This window comes from Leopardus geoffroyi, chromosome E1 (genome assembly GCF_018350155.1).
Source record: "Leopardus geoffroyi isolate Oge1 chromosome E1, O.geoffroyi_Oge1_pat1.0, whole genome shotgun sequence".
Lineage (NCBI taxonomy): Eukaryota > Metazoa > Chordata > Mammalia > Carnivora > Felidae > Leopardus > Leopardus geoffroyi.
Window position 1 is genome coordinate 48,972,982 of NC_059330.1, and position 15,848 is coordinate 48,988,829.

The 15,848-nt window shown below is 46.5% G+C and overlaps 1 protein-coding gene across 19 annotated transcripts in view; it reads left to right on the forward strand.

Moving 5' to 3' along the window:
- Positions 1-15,848, forward strand: part of CEP112 (centrosomal protein 112) — a 468,148-nt gene that overhangs the window by 356,093 nt on the left and 96,207 nt on the right. For all 19 annotated transcript variants that reach the window (XR_006715132.1, XR_006715133.1, XR_006715134.1 and 16 more), the window contains one exon: positions 15,613-15,702. Coding sequence is in view for 16 of the 19 variants with exons in the window: in XM_045489498.1 (XP_045345454.1) it covers positions 15,613-15,702 (90 nt within the window). In the remaining 3 variants the exon portion in view is untranslated. The remainder of the gene's footprint in view (positions 1-15,612; positions 15,703-15,848) is intronic.

Here is a 15,848-nt window from a genome sequence, read left to right on the forward strand (position 1 = left end):
AGAGGGGGACATAGAATCCGAAGCAGGCTCCAGGCTCTGAGCCGCCAGCACAGAGTCCAACGAGGGGCTTGAACTCGCGAGCTGTGAGATCGTGACCTGAGCTGAAGTCAGACACTCAACCGACTGAGCCACCCTGGCGCCCCACCAAGCCCTATTCTAGATCCAGTCCCTGAAATTCAGTGGTAAACAGGATGCATTCCTGGCCTTCACAGGGTCTTCTAAGTAAAAGAGAAATAGAACACAAAGAGGAAAAGTATCAAATGGTAATAAGTGTTCTGCAAAGACCTAGTGTGGGATTTTGGATAGCATGACCAGGAGGCCAGCTTAGGCCGCATGGTCGTGAAAGGCATCCCTAAGGGAGTGACGTATGATGTGCGACTAGCTACAGCAAGGAGTTGACCGTGTGGAGATCATGGAGAAAATATTCATGAAAGAAGAGAAGAGCTAGTTCACGTCTCAAAGGTGGTAATAAAGTTAGTATGTTCAAAGAATAAAAGGAAGGCAGCGTGTGGCTGGGCCGGGGAGGACAAGAGAGAGGCGGGGACAAGAGGCCCGAGGGACAGGGGGCAGCCGAGTTGTGAGGGCCTTACTAGCCCCAGGGGCGTTGGGATGTTATTCCAAGTGTAACACGAAGCCCCTGGAGAGTTTTGAGCAGGTGCGAGCCCTTTACACTTCGGGTGGGTGGGGCTGACTCTCGGGTGCAGGGAGGTGAAGGGAGACCAGAGGGAGCCTTCAGGTGAAAGATGGCCGCGGCTCAGACCAGGCTGGCGGAAGCAGAGGTGGAGAGAACGGCGTGGGTTGTGCACGTCGTAAGGCAGGGTCAGCAGAACGTACTGATGAATCGCATGTGGCAGGGGAGGTGAGGGGAAGAAAGGACTCCGTGGTAACTTCTAGATAAGCCTTTTAAGTGATAACTGACTGCCGTGCGGAGAATAAGACGGATAGGAGCCACAAGGAGTGGGCGGAGACCAGAGAGGGGGCTCTGACAGCACAGTCCGAGGATGTCACCTGAGATGGCACCAAGTGGACCAAACCAAAAGGTACTGAAGAGGTTGAATCCACGGGGCTTAGTGAGGAAAACTAGGGCCCTGGGGCAGGGGAGTAAGCGGACTAAAAGCAGGTTGTCGAGGATACCTCCTGACTTTTTTGCCTTGGATAACTTGCTGGATCGTGTGGGTGATGCTGGGGCTGTTCAGAGACGTGGGGAGAAGTCGGTCGGGACTGTTCCTCTGGCAACGGTGAGTTGGAAAGGAGAGACCTGCGAGTTGTTCACAGCCCCGATGAGAATGAGCAAGCGAAGGCAGACAGGTGATCCAACAGGAGGTTCAGGGGAGGGAGAATTCAGGCGTGTCCTCGAGCTTCCGGATTTGGATGACTGGGGCAACGTGGGTTCCGTTAATCCAGACCTAAGTATAAAGGAAGATAAATAGGTTTAGACAGAGGGGTGGGATGGGTAGGAGGATAGGGGAAGAAGGTGGGAGAACTGATAATATGTCCAGTTTGTGCCTGTTAAGCCTGGGACCTGTGTCATTAGCGCCCAGGAAGTAATCATGTGTACTTGAGTTTAAGCAAGTACTTGAGGTTTTTTTTTGCACAAAAACCCATCTCCTTTTCACCAAATTAAGTGTGAACTCAGCCTGGCATTCAAGGCCTCTGTGCTCTGATCTTGACTCCATTTTCAGGACTGCTTCCCCCTCACAGGGGCTGCTCCTTTGAGCTGCAGGTTCTTTGCTAAGTGTGCCCCCATTTTTGTTCTTATTTATCTTTTGTAAATTGCAAAAAAAAAAAAATTGCAAATCCTATTTCCCAGGCAGACAGTTCTTCCCCTTCCCCCACCTGCCTGTCCAAATCACAACTATTATACAAGGTTTCCCCAAATGCCACTTTCTACCTATGGACTTTCCTATCTCTTTGTGCTTTCTCCGCCCGTATCATTTGTAAAAATGTTTGTTTGTTTAGAGAGAGAGAGAGAGAGAGAGAGAGAGAGAGAATGAGCAGGGGAGGGGCAGAGAGGAAGAGAGACAGAATCCCGAGCAGGCTCCACACTGTCAGCACAGAACCCAACGAGGGTCTCAAACCCACGAACCGTGAAATCATGACCTGAGCTGAAATCAGGAGTTGGACATTCAGCCACCTGAGCCACCCTGGTGCCCCACCCCCATGTCATTTTAGTGTGTGTGTGTGTGTGTGTGTGTGTGTGTGTGTGTGTGTGTGTTTATATATGTTTAAGTTTTATTGTGGAAATTTGCAAACATACCCAAAGTAGAGAGTATAGTACTATGAACCCCCATGTATCAATAGTTATCTAGATTTAGCCATATGTACTTTCTCTTTTCTCCCTATTTTCTTTGCTAAAATACTTTAAAGCAAATTCCAGACGTCTTGTTGTTTAACCCTGGACATTCCAGAATGCCTCTCGGAAAATGTGGACATTATCTCACACAACCACGGTGCCACCCTCATGCCTAAGAAAATTAGCAATTATCTTTATGTGTCATCAAATGCCTGCTGCATGACTAGATATCCCCAATTGAATATAAAATTTTGCAGTTCACTTGTCTGAATCAGGATCCAAACAAGATCCAAATATTACATTTGTTCATTATTTACCTTGTATCTTTTTCAGTCAAAAGCAGAGCCTTTCTTACTTTTTATTCCATGCTCTTGACTTCTTACAGAAATGAAGTCGGTTGTCCTGTAGAATGTCCCACATTCTGTATTTACCTACTTCCTTCTGTGTGGCATCATTGAACTTCTTCCCCTGTCCTCCCTCTTTCTTTTTGTTTTCTCAATTGGATGCTTAAGACACCCCTTGGGCTCCCCTGCTTTTTTGTCCATATTGCATACCTTCTGTGATAGTGTAGGCTCCTTAAAAGGTGAGACCACATCTCCCCCAACTTTCTGCTTTTTCCAAATGAGGTCTAATACATTGCGTATGCTTTAAAAACCTTCAGTGGAATTATTTAGAAAGAGCTTTGATTCCTCTTGTAAAAATGTGAACTGGAGGTATTCTCAACGGGAAGAAATTTATATTGGGATTACGTTGCCAGAGAAATCTCAGTGACGTGGGTCACTATTTCCTAATTGGCATTGCAAAACTGGCCACCCAGCGTAAAGTGCCATGTTCTTATATGTGAAGATTCTTACAATTTGGACCATTATAAGACACTTACGTGAAATTTCCAAGTCCCCTCCATTGTCTCTGGGTCCACGTAGAAGTGATTTCAGAGATCACTTGTGTTGTGCATTCGGCATGAAAACCAGGTCACTAATCATTTTTCTGATCAGGAGAATTTAATTTTGCTTAGTAGTCCAGCAATCAAACTGAAAGGCCAACTATAAAAACACTATCACGTGTATCCTTTGTTGTTGATAACTCACTGCAATCCAGGCTTTAAGAACTAAGAGGGAGTAGAAGAAACTTCAAAAGGTTGCATGATAAATGTTTTTGACAATGTGTCAGCTGAACATTAAACAGGATCTTTGTAAATCCTCTCCTTCTAAGTGGTTTAAACGGAAAGTTTTAAACTTCTTCCTTCGTCAGTATTGGCTCCAGATATCACAGTATCTTAGGGTTAAAAAAGAAAGAAAGAAAGAAAGAAAGAGGAAGATACTCTATCTGGCATGTATATTTTCCGTCCCCTCTGTGAATGTGGGAGTGCTGGAAACAGGCTCACCTGAGGATCTCCGCCTCCATGTCTTGGGCATCCTCCTTTCATCGGCTTGGAACATGCTGCCGTTAAACTGGAACGATCGATGACCTTTCGTAACCTGATATGACCATAGACACGCAATTATGGAAATGCAAACGAATAAGTGTAATAATAATGCTCTCCAGATGCCAGTTTTGGAGGAAATCTCCAATTTTCCAGACTGTCTCACAATGAGAACGCTGTGGGTCCTCACATGGACAAAATGGGGTCTAGAACTAGGTAGTACGGAAGGAACATGCCTGCGTGTGCTCGTGTGTGTTTGCTTGCACTATCGTGTTTCAGAGAGAAAACACACGTGTAAACCAAGGGCAGTTCCTTGGCACGTGTGTGAATTTCCTAGGCTGCCGCAGCAAAGTACCCAAGCTCAGGTGACTCGAAACAGCAGGAAGCGATTGTCTCTCAGTTCCGAAGACTAAAGGTCTGAAATCAAAGAGCCAGCAAGGCTATGCTCCTTCCGAAGGCTCTCGGGAAGAGTCCTCCCTTGCCTTCTTTTACCTTCTGGTGCTTCCCAGCAGGCTTTGGTGCCCTTGGCTTGTAGCTGCACCGCTCTCCAGCATCGGAGTGTCACATGGCCAACCCCTTCCCGTGTTTCTCTTCTCGTAAGAGCACCAGGCGTCCTGGATTAAGGGCCCACTCTAACCCAGCTTGACTTCTTTGCACCAAATTACATCTTCATGGCTCTCATTTCCAAATAAGGTCATGTTTTAAGGTTCTGAGGGTTAGGACTTCAGCATATCTTTTTGAGGGGATATAATTCAACCCAGAACATGGAGTAACGCCCTTCTCTTTTGACACCACAGAAACTTCTTTTTCCTCCTGCTTTTTAACTTAAAGACTAAATATCTTAACACCAGACCCAGATCATTTTGAGTCACTGGAGGCTATTGAAGGAAGGTAGCAGTTAGCATAGACAATAGCAGGTATTCTAGATAAGATGAGGAAAGGAACAGGGCACCTGGGTGGCTCAGTCAGTTAAGCCTCTGACTCTTGATTTCGGCTCAGGTCGTGATCTCGAGGTTTGTCAGTTTGAGTCCCAAGTTGGGCTTCATTGGACGTTGCAGAGCCTGCTTGGGATTCTCTCTCTCTCTCCCACTCTCTGTACCTCCCCCACTCTCTCTCTTTCTCTCTCTCTCTCAAAATAAATGAATAAACTAAAAAAAACAAGTTGAAGGAAGGAACAAAGGCCCATGGGGCAGTGCTGAGTGGGCCTCTTGGTAGCAGGAAGTGGAGGTCGAGAGGCAGAAGAGGCAGGTGCTCAGGCAGTGCAGTTTCCTCCTCCCGAGTCCAGCTGACGTGCGACTGTTTCCTATGACTTTCTAGCTGGAAAGCTTGGGCAACCTGTAGCAGTCTTAGCTGCCTCCCTCTAAAGTGAGGTTTCTCAGAGGGTTATTGTGAAAGGAATGGAGTATTTAGGACTCCTGGCACAGTGCCTGGTGTAGGAGCTAACGTGTTAGTTTGGAGTTCGGAAGCTGAGCGCCATAAGCAAGATGATGGAGGGATGCGGAAGTAAGGTTAACATCGACAGGGTAGGAAATGGTCAGGCACTAATGTTTTGGAGATGGAGAGTGGCATAAAAAGATAGTCTTTGAGAAAATGTTGTCTCCTAGGGGCACGCAGGGGGTCACAACCAGGAAAAACATGGAATCGTCGTGTACAAAAATGGAGACCAAAAGAAGAGTCACTTCTAAGAGAAATGGAAGGAACCTGGCAGCTGATGGGGAGGGAGAACTGAAAGAGGGGAGACCCACCGAGGGCTGACGCGTGGAAACCCTGGTGGCCACAAGAGTGCTGTGTCACTGATCAGCGGGACGGCAGGAGGGAAGCCGGTTGAGGAAGAACATCTTGAGTTTGGTCTTAGACTTGATGCGTCTGAGGTGACGGGGAGGCCACCGTGTACGCACATAAGAAACAGCAGGAGAGGTCAACCCGGGGGACGCGTGAGATGTGCGTGGGGGTGAGCTTCAGGACCACCAGCGGGGCAGCCCCTGCCGGGCCCCGGGACACCGCCCACGGGGCAGGGAACACTGGTGTCATGGTGTGCGCTCAAACTCTAACTCTGAACTCATCCTCTGACGCTTCCTTCACGATTTCTCTCCTGCACCATGCTCTGATGGCTGTCGTTCGCCTTGGATTGCTGTTGAACCTATGCCGCACGGAAACTTCTTTTTTCCCTTCCTTTCCGTATATTGTAATTCTGTTCTCTTCCCCCTCACCTTAGTTAATGACAGCGCCCAGCCACCCCTGCTGGGGGCCTCGCAGCCATTTTTTAAAGTGCCTTCTCTGTCATACCTGGCACATTTCTTCTGTTTTAATAGAGGAGAAATTCATGGTTCATTGCAAGCGAATTGGGACGAGTGCTACAGGCTCAAGGGATCATGCGTGTGAAGGATCAGCCATTGTAGGAGAGTCGAAATTGAAATGAATGACTTATGGGTGCTCCCTCTTCCCTGGGCTTATGCCAAGGAGGGGTGGTCTGTGAGACTTTGACACTCCTCGCTCTGCCCCTCTCCTCCATGGTCCTGAGCATCCTAGCTGCGGTTCTTGAACCCGATCCTCGATTTCTACCACCTGCGATAGGAGCTTGCTCACGAGTTAGCCTGTCTGGAGTGGCAGAGGGGGCCGGATGTGCTGTGGACTTCCTGAGGACAAAAACGCGGGCTAGTTGAAGAGGAGATATGGGTCAGGTCAGGAGGGTGGCTAGGGAAAGGCTGACGAGGTCCACCAGGAGACACCAGCTCCTTCAGATCATCAAAGTCTCAGGATAACATGATTTCTGTTCCTGGAATCTGTGTTAAGGCCAGGAAACAACTTTTGTAAAGTGTATTTTTAGGGCTTTTAGAGGAAATCATGCGGGAATTTTAAAAGACTGAAGACGGGTGAAAGAGAGAGAAGAGAGAGTAAGTGACAACTTATTCTCTTATTCTTTGGTGAAAACGCTACTCTTGTTTTTTTAATATGGGCTTCCATCCTTTTGCCTTTCATGTTGAATCAGTAGCCTCCTACGTACCATAGCCATGGCTCATGTCCAAGTGCAATTTCTCATACGTGTGGTTTGTGGCAACAAGGACTAAAAACTTTCCACCTGAAAGGAATTTTGCCTGATGTGCAGGGTAACATGTGCATGGGGTTAACACCCCCCCAAAGATCTCCTTTCCTTCATACCAATATCACCAGAGGCTGAATTATGAGGGTTAAAAAAAGAAAAAAAAAGTGCTTGCTTGGAATGTGAAAAAAAAATTAAAAACCTGAATGTAAGCCATAGAGAAAAAAGTTCCGCTGTTGTGTTTTGAATACATTAGTGGCCTCTGCAGAGACTATGGTTCTGGGTTTCTTTAGATCTATAATATGAACCCGTTCTCCATTACTGCAGAATCACTACGAAAAACTTTTTTATGGTTTGTTATTCATCCTGGTACATCTAGATGAAGAAATCACTTTGAGAGAAATCTTGACTGGCGTTCCAGTTGAAGACTTGTTACTTTTGTTAGTAGATTTCGCCTGTCAAAAAAATAAAATAAAATAAAATAAAATAAAATAAAATAAAATAAAATAAAATCAGACAGGAGCTATAGTGGCCTCTGTAAATAGCCAGTAAGAGCGCCCAGTAAAAATGTCACTCTGCCATCGCGTCATCCTCCTTCGCTCCAGATTCGTATCTCCTCCTCTGGGAGACACGGCTTCCTGCTGTATGGTCTTCCTGCTGTATGCCGGTGGTTTAAGATGTGCTTTAAAAAAAAAAAGTCTGTAAATCTGACCTTACAATAGTGAGATCTTATTGCTTGCGTTTAATTTTCCCTTAGCTTTCACTGAGCAATAGTAGAAAGAAAATCATCTGCAGCTTCTGTGTCGGTTGACACGCCCAAGAAAACGTACTCACGCGCAATATTGTCGGCACCATTTGTACACTGAGTTGAAGTAAATGCTACGCGAGCAAACGTGGGCATTATTAAAAAGGCAGTTAAGGTTTAAATGAGAGTCATCCCTATTTCCCCTTCATAAGTAGTGTCCCCTCCCCGTAGTCACAGTTGAGATGTCATTTCCGTTTGAGAGGTAAGCCAATCAGTGGATGATGGTTGATACCAAGATTTTATAATCCTAATAGATGTTTTATGGCACAAACTTTGAAAGCACCTGACATGTTTTAAATGGAAGAGAGACCATTGCCATTGAAAAATAAACCTGGAATTTTACTGTATGTAAATCATATCTTAATAAAAATACAAATAAGCCTGCCCTTTCCAGTTATCTTCTCCTGAGGTCAAAATATGAACATCACTCCTTGCTTCCTTAACTTTCTGTTCAGAATACACATGGGGAAATCCTTCTATGTCTCTCCTGCCCACGGAATGCCGAATGAGCCACGTGTCTTCTCTGAAGTAAGAGAGTAAATTCAAGCCTCATGAAAGGAACGTTAGGGTGACTTCATGTTTTTTAAGTAGGAAAAGCTTGAAATTTTTCTAACTTTTTTGTTATGGAAACTTTCCAACATACACAAAAGTAGGGTGAATAGTATGCAGAAGCCCCACCCACCCGTCACCCAGCTTCACCCGTTTTCAACGGGTTGACTTCTTTCGAGCAACATCTTTAGCACAAATACTCTGCTTCTTTGTTCTTGTTGAAACTCCTCAGCGGGGCAGAGCTTGGGGCTAACAAGTTCCTTTCTGCGTCTCACCCAGGAGAGGCTCATCCTCTTTCTCATCTCATGGCCACAGACTTAACCCAAAGTCCTCAAAATCAACGACTTTGAGGATCCCAATTTTATATTCATACAGGGCAAAACTTAATCCGTGATTGTTTGGTTTACATATGCTTTAACCCAGTTTCTTTAAATAAAAGAATGCTACTCAAGATTCCCACTTCCCAGAGAACATGTGGAACATGGTCTATGGGACAGAACCAGGGAAAGGGTCCGTGTACCCTTTGCCCCTCACTGTATGGCAGGCTCAGAAAAATGTGCCCGTAGGCCTCGTGGTGATTTGTGAGAAGACCAGACGTAAGCATTTGGCCAAGACTTGGCAACACAGAATGAGGCAGAATATAAGCATAAAATGCATTAAATTTCAAGTCTGCGAGGACTGGTTTGAAAACTCTTAAAAATCAGGAAGGCATAGTCCTGTAGCATGTGTAACAAAAAGGTAAGAGTCCACTCTGCTGACAGTGTTTTCAGAAGTGACTCAGGAGAAGGGCAGCCTTTTCCTGTTGATTCTGTTTTGAATGGAAAGTAGTTTTCCAGATTTCTCACAACTGAGGTTTTGGTAAAGATGGGGAAGTAGAGAGTTTGAGATTGTATTCTCTAGAGAGAGAGCACAAATATTCTGGGTGATGAGCTGAGGACAAATATGCTTGCCCAGATGGCCTACTGAAAAAGGATCATAAAGTCATAGCTCTCGTAGGCCAGAATGGACACCTACCACCGCCCTCACCTGTGGAGCTGGCTGAGAGGTGAGCCAAAGGCCAGGTCAGATATCTGGAAAGACTTCTGGTCATTCATAAGACTCTGCCATATGCCTTGTATGCTGGGAATATTCTGATTATCTATCTATGTATCTGTCTATCTATCTATCTATCTATCTATCATCTATCTATCCAGTCTCTACACCAGTGTGGGCTCAAAGTCATGACCCCAAGATCAAGAGTCACATGCTCTACTGGCCAAGCCCACCAGGCGCCCCAATATCTTTTTATCACTATAGCGCAGTGTTTCTCCCTGCCAATGAATTTTTCCTTCATTAAATAACTTTTTAACCACTTTATAATTGAAATGAACCCTTTTGTTTCATCATTTCATGTTTGTTTAATTGCTTTAGAACTGCAAGAGAAACTGGCTTTTAATGAGACTACACATAATTCCTTAATGCATGGTTTTACAAGTTGAGTGGTTTGCTTTGAATCATGTTTATAATTTTTATGAAAATAGCATTGACTCTATACTCTTTACTCTCCCCCCAAACCAACAGAAAAGCTCTAGGACTAACACAGGTGCCATTCAGCAGGCCCATTAGCTCCCAGCGCGTCTCCTCACCCTGCGAAGTCCACTGACGTGTGTAATCTTTCAGACTTTAATTTGCTCTAATTATTTTCATATTTTAAACAAACAACTCAGATTACTTTATAACATGCTCCCTTTTAAAGAGTGCGGCATACCCTCGTTGTTCTTGCAAAGCTTATTATGCCATTTACATTTTTCTTCTGCAAAGTGTCATTCTTTGTTCCCAGCGGCCACAAAGCACCCCGAAAGTCGGCAAGTGTAACTTCCTACGGCAAGCTGCCTTACATGGCATTTCAAGGCAGGTTTAGTTGGGAGAAAAGAACTGCCTTTTCAGTAGTGATGTAAGTGAACACAGCAGAACTGAGAGATGAGGAATAATTTTGCAGAATAAACTGTGTAACTGTTCGAGTTGGAGTTTTTTGTTTCAAATTTGTGGCCCCATGTTGGACATTCTGTCCTTTCATTAGCATGGGCTGTTTTTCAGAAATAAACTCCAAGTTGTGATTTTTTGTGTGTGTATGTCAGATCTGAAGGCTTTTGAGTAAAGAAGCCACAACTTGCAAGAATGTTCTTGTTCGTTCTTAGTGAGTAATTGTGGCCACTCTTGCACAGTCCTTGTGTCAGGTTCTGAGGTTGGAACTCCAATGGCCTAATAATTTTTTTAGAATATGAGACCAAGAACGGCTGCCAGTGTAAATGGCTGTTTTCCTTTCATCTAGTACATTTAACTTTTTTGGAAAGTGGTATATTATTCGGTTACTTTTCAATTTCTGAAACTGATTTTTTAGCAGATAATAAAAGTAATTTCTGGACATAACCGCTTTCTCCGATTAACCTTAAAAGATCACGTCTTACATCTTTAAACTATGAGCACGTTTGAAAAGGGGTCCCGTTCTGAAAAGCAAATGCCATTTCGCTTCTCTTTTGATGACATTGATAAAATATGGCCGACTTGGACTTTCTGCCGCGTGAAGTGTGGAGAAAGCCTCAGAGCTAATTCTGTTACCTGTCCGGTTAGAAATGCTTTCAGCCACGCACCTGGGATGCTGGCTTCTCGGCTGCCTCCTGAGCCCCGAGTTCTTACCGGCCCCCCTGCCCCCTCTCCCTCTGCCTGCTCTTACGTGTGGCTGGCACCCAGTAGTCAGGTTTGCAAAAGCTTCTTCTACTTTCTTCCCCAAGGAAGTGTGCCATCTGCACCTGGTCTGAGACCCCTCTCCCCTGCTCAGAACCCCCTCCCAGCGTGACCGGTCCCCTCAGAAGTCCCGCCAGCGCCTTAAACTCAACTTGCAGCAAACCATCCTGCCGCTGCCGCCCTGCCTTGCTTCTTGTCTCTTCGGTAGTTCGTGGCGGCGTGTCCTGTGGCCGTTCAGTGTCAAAGCCCTGCAGTATCTCGGAGCTCCCCCCTTCCCTGGACGCCCCATTCGTGACTCTACCACCCCACCCCCATCCCTGTGCCCGCTGCCCTCTTTCAAGCCCTCGCGTGCCTGGCCGGCGCTTTTGCAGCGGCCTCCTTACCTGACCCCCAGCTTCACCCTGCAGAATGAGGTCCTCACAGTTCAAGGGCAAAGACATTGGGACACGAGCAGCACCAAATGTGGCCACGGAGCGAGGGAGAAAATTGGCTTCTGGCTTTGGCGTTTGGGAGGGAACCAGGGACTGTGACGGACACGGACGGAGGAGCATGGTGGGGGCAGCTGGCAGGTGTGATGCGGCATCGAGAGGGCGGAGAGGAGATGGGGGGGGGGGAGACACTGCACGTGGCCATGCCCAGGGTCCGCTGGTGGAGGAGGAGGGAGCCGACGCAGGAGGCAGGGAGCAATTTTTTGTGTAAGACAAGAGAGGTGTACATCTCCTTTATTTATTTATTTATTTATTTTTGTTCTGTGAAATAAAAAGAAAAACTAAAGGAAAAAACCAAGGGCGTGTTGTATTCTTGAATGTGGCAGACACCAGACGATGTATTATCACAAAGAACGGTAATATCATATATATGCATATATGACGCGTGTCTAGATATAGGTATTTGGAAGGTATAGTTGTATATCCTGTATTTCCAGAAACATAATAACCTTGAGTTTAATGTGCTGTATGAAGGACATTTGGAAGCCCTGATGATTGAAGTACATTTCCTCGGGGAGTGTAGCTCAAATATTTATTAGCTCCTTCCTCAAACATGAATCCGGTGTCAGGCGTGTGCCAGGCATCGAGCTGGCTTGGCATTAGGCCTCCGGACCCGAAGAGGAGAGAGCCCTGAGCGTCCGTCGCTCTGTCTCGCACAGACCCAGACCCTGATTCCCTTAAACGCCGGATGGATAAAAGCCCAGAGGCCTCCGTACTTTGCTCTCAGGATGGATACCATCTAGCAGAGCAGGTGGGACAGCATCCAGGCAAAGGCAAAGGAAAGCAGGTACAGAGGGAGAAAGAGGCAGCACCCGTAGCCAAATGTATAGGACTGGAAATGAGTCCGTGTTTTAGCATGCCAGTCCGGTTTCCTTCGTACTGGCCACAGAGACCCGAGCGGGCCGTTTCACCTCACGGAGCCTCAATTCTGCGTTCTCTGAGGAACGTGAAGGAATACCTGCTGTCCAGGATTGCAGTGAGGGCTAAAAATAAAACCCACGGAGTCAGTGATAGTCCCTGTTGTTACTGACACTGAGGCGTCATGGGGCTCAGCCTGGCCAGAGCCAGAAGACCCAGATCCCCGAGTGCCATGCTCAGGAGTGTGAGCTGTTTCTCGGGGATGCTGGAGTATTGTGGAAGCATTTCAGCGGGGGGACTGACATAATTAGATTTCGGCTTGAGAAGATCACTCTGACAGCAGGGTGAGGGTGAATGGGAGAGCAGGAGACACTGGGAACACAAAAACGTGCCAGCATTCTTCCTAATACAGTAATCATTACTCTCCCCAGTTATGCCAGAAGCGAAGCTGACGAGATCCTATTTATTGGTAGCTACCAAAGGAAAAAGAAATGCCACTTGATCAACCAACTTAGGAACCATTGTATTCAGAGACCACAGTCACAGAATTATGAACAAGAATCGTTTCAAGCTCATTGGCAGACGTGGCTGAATTGTGAATTTAATAGTCAAGTGTGACATCAAAGAGCCCCCAAAGCTTTTCGCCTCACCCTCCAACCATTTTACTTTTTAAGCTAGAGGTTCTTAGCCTGGGGTTCATCCGTGGATGGGCTTCAGGCAGTATGCGGACTTCCTGAAATCAGAGGCAAAATCATAAGTGTACTTTTTCCATGTTGCGGAGTGAGCACATAACGTGCTTCAGATGCTGGTCGGCTGCGTCTAGAACCCCAGAAAAGGTGAAGAACCACTGCGTGTATCGGTATATAGAAAAGACTGGCATTGCACCGAAGGAATTCTTGATTGTTATTTTTGTTAATGTTTATTTATTTTTGAGAGAGAGACAGAGCATGAGCAGGGGAGAGGCAGAAAGAGACAGCGACACAGAATCGGAAGCAGGCTCCAGGCTCCGAGCTGTCGGTGCAGAGCCCAACGCGGGGCTCGAACTCACAGACCGCGAGATCATGACCTGAGCTGAAGTCTGACCCTTAACCGACTGAGCCAGCCAGGCACCCCGCGTTGGAAGAATTCTTAATGGACGCTGACTTAGACATTCTCCCTGGACTTCAGACTCTTACATCAAGATGCAACCCAGCGTCTTTGCTTGGATGTGTGGTGGGCGTTCCTGACTTAACGTATCCTAGGTCCCCCCGTCCCTCCCTTAGCTTCCCCAACTGCATTCTCCTACCTGCCCCACCCAGAATCCTGGGGGGCTTTTTTATTTTCATGCTATGCATCCACCCCTTGGGGCTGTCACTCTGTCTTCAAATATATCAGGGATCCGACGCGTCCCTCACCCCCAGCTGCTACCAGCCACCACCCCGGTCCAGTTCCGCATCATCCTTCCCCAGTATGTTTCAGTGGCCTCTCCCCGGCCTCCCTGCTCCTGCCCTCATCCTTCTCCCGACTATTCTTCGCAGCAGCCAAAGCAGCACTTGCCCGCAGCCCTGCAGTAGCTTTCCTTCTACCTCTGAAGAAAATCTAGTTCCTCGCTGCCCCCTGAGGCTCTGTGACGTCCCTGGCGTTGTGGCTCCCCCTGTGCTCGCTCTCCACACTGGCTCTTGGAGTTCCCTCAAACATGCCACACCAGGGCCTTTGCACATACAGTATCCCCGGCTTGGCAGTTTTTTCCTGCAGATAGTCATATGACTTGCTCTCCTCCTTCAGGTCTTTGCTCACGTTTTCTTGGGCCATCTGCAACATCTTCGGGGTCAGTCATCTTCTCAGTTAAGCATTCGACTCTTGACGTCGGCTCAGGTCATGATCTCACGGTTGGCGGGACTGAGCCCCACGTTGGGCTGTGCGCTGATGGTGCGGAACCTGCTTGGGATTCTCTCTCTCCCTCTCGCTGACCCTCCCCTGCTCTCTCCCACTCGCTCTCTCTCAAAATAAATAAATATCTTTAAAAATCGCAACATCTTTCCCAGCCCCACTCCAGAATATCCTCCTACCCTGCTTTATTTCTCTTCTGCACTTATCACTGATATATTATACGTATTGTATCCTTATTGTCTTACCCCCCAACATAACATAAGCTTCATGAGAGGGATTTTTTTTTTTTTTTTGGTCTGTTTTCTTTTACTGTTCTATTGAGAATACCTATCACAGTTCTTGACATATAACAGAAGGTCAGTTGTCTTCGCTGAATGAATTTTATTTTAAGACCTTTTTTGGCATCTTTGCAATTACTAGGCCATGTGTTTTGCTCACCGTAACTTTTATATATTATATCCATAATTATGGCATATTGTTTGAATGTGTTCTGTTTCTTTTCTAATTCACCTCTTTCCTTAAAATAGTCATTGATGCAATGACGATTACTCATCTTATGGTTTCTAAATTCCCCCATGTTAACCTGAATTCTGTTTCCATCAGCCATTTGGCAACTGAAAGGTTCCTCTCTGAACACTTCTGACAGGTTCCGCGAATTCCACACCATCCTTAATGACTTAAAAAAAGAAATTCCTTGGGGCACGTGGGTGGCTCCGTCGCCTAAGTGTCCGACTTCGGCTCGGGTCATGATCTCACAGTTCGTGAGTTCCAGCCCCACGTCGGGCTCTGTGCTGACAGCCCAGAGCCTGGAGCCTGCTTCGGATTCTGTCTCCCTCTCTCTCTCTGCCCCTCTCCTATCACACTGTGTCTCTCTATCTCAAAAACAAGTAAAAAATTAACTGTTAAAAAAAAAAAAGAAATTCCTTTGAGGTTACTATTAGTATCATTTGGAAGACCATCATGTTGGTCCAACATTACTGTTCCTAGAGCTAGGCGTTCCTTGAAGGTGTACTGATAGAGCCACTTTAATTAGCAATAGCTTTAAGCTTTATTGCACGCTTTGGTTCTATGCTGGGAATGTAAGGGCCATTTTTATTAAATGAATTGGCACCTGCTAATGTGTTTTGTTTTCTTTTTTTAATGTTTATTTATTTTTGACAGAGAGGGAGACAGAGCATGAGCGGGGGAGGGGCAGAGAGAGAGGGAGACACAGAATCTGAAGCAGGCTCCAGGCTCCGAGCTGTCAGCACAGAGACTGACGCGGGGCTCGAACTCACGGACCGTGAGATCATGACCTGAGCCGAAGTCGCACGCTCAACCGACTGAGCCACCCAGGCGTCCCTAATGTGTCTGTTTTATGTTTGGAGTTTGTTATCCCAGTGATTCCTAAAGCACAAACTACCTGGGCGTGACATTAAAAGTCTGGTTTTGTTTGCCCCGAACTCTGTGGAACAACAGTAATGGACTAGAGCCGAGACCTTTTTGATGCCAATTCGGGTGGTAAAACTCCTTTCCAAGGATGCTCATTTTTAATGTTTATGTGTTTATCTTACGTTGTTTCAGGCTTTGCAAGACGAACTAGAAAACCGCTCTAACCAAGTGCGATGTGCAGAGAAGAAACTACAACACAAGGAACTGGAGTCACAGGAACAGGTACTCTCCTACTTCTGCTTGGCTGGTTGGCTCCCTAACTTTCTCCGGGTCTTCCTGTGTCCGCTGGGATGCTTTGGCTGCAAGTAACCGAGTGCCCCACCCCTGGTTGGCATAAACAGCTTAGGGGCTGTTTACCTCACAAGACC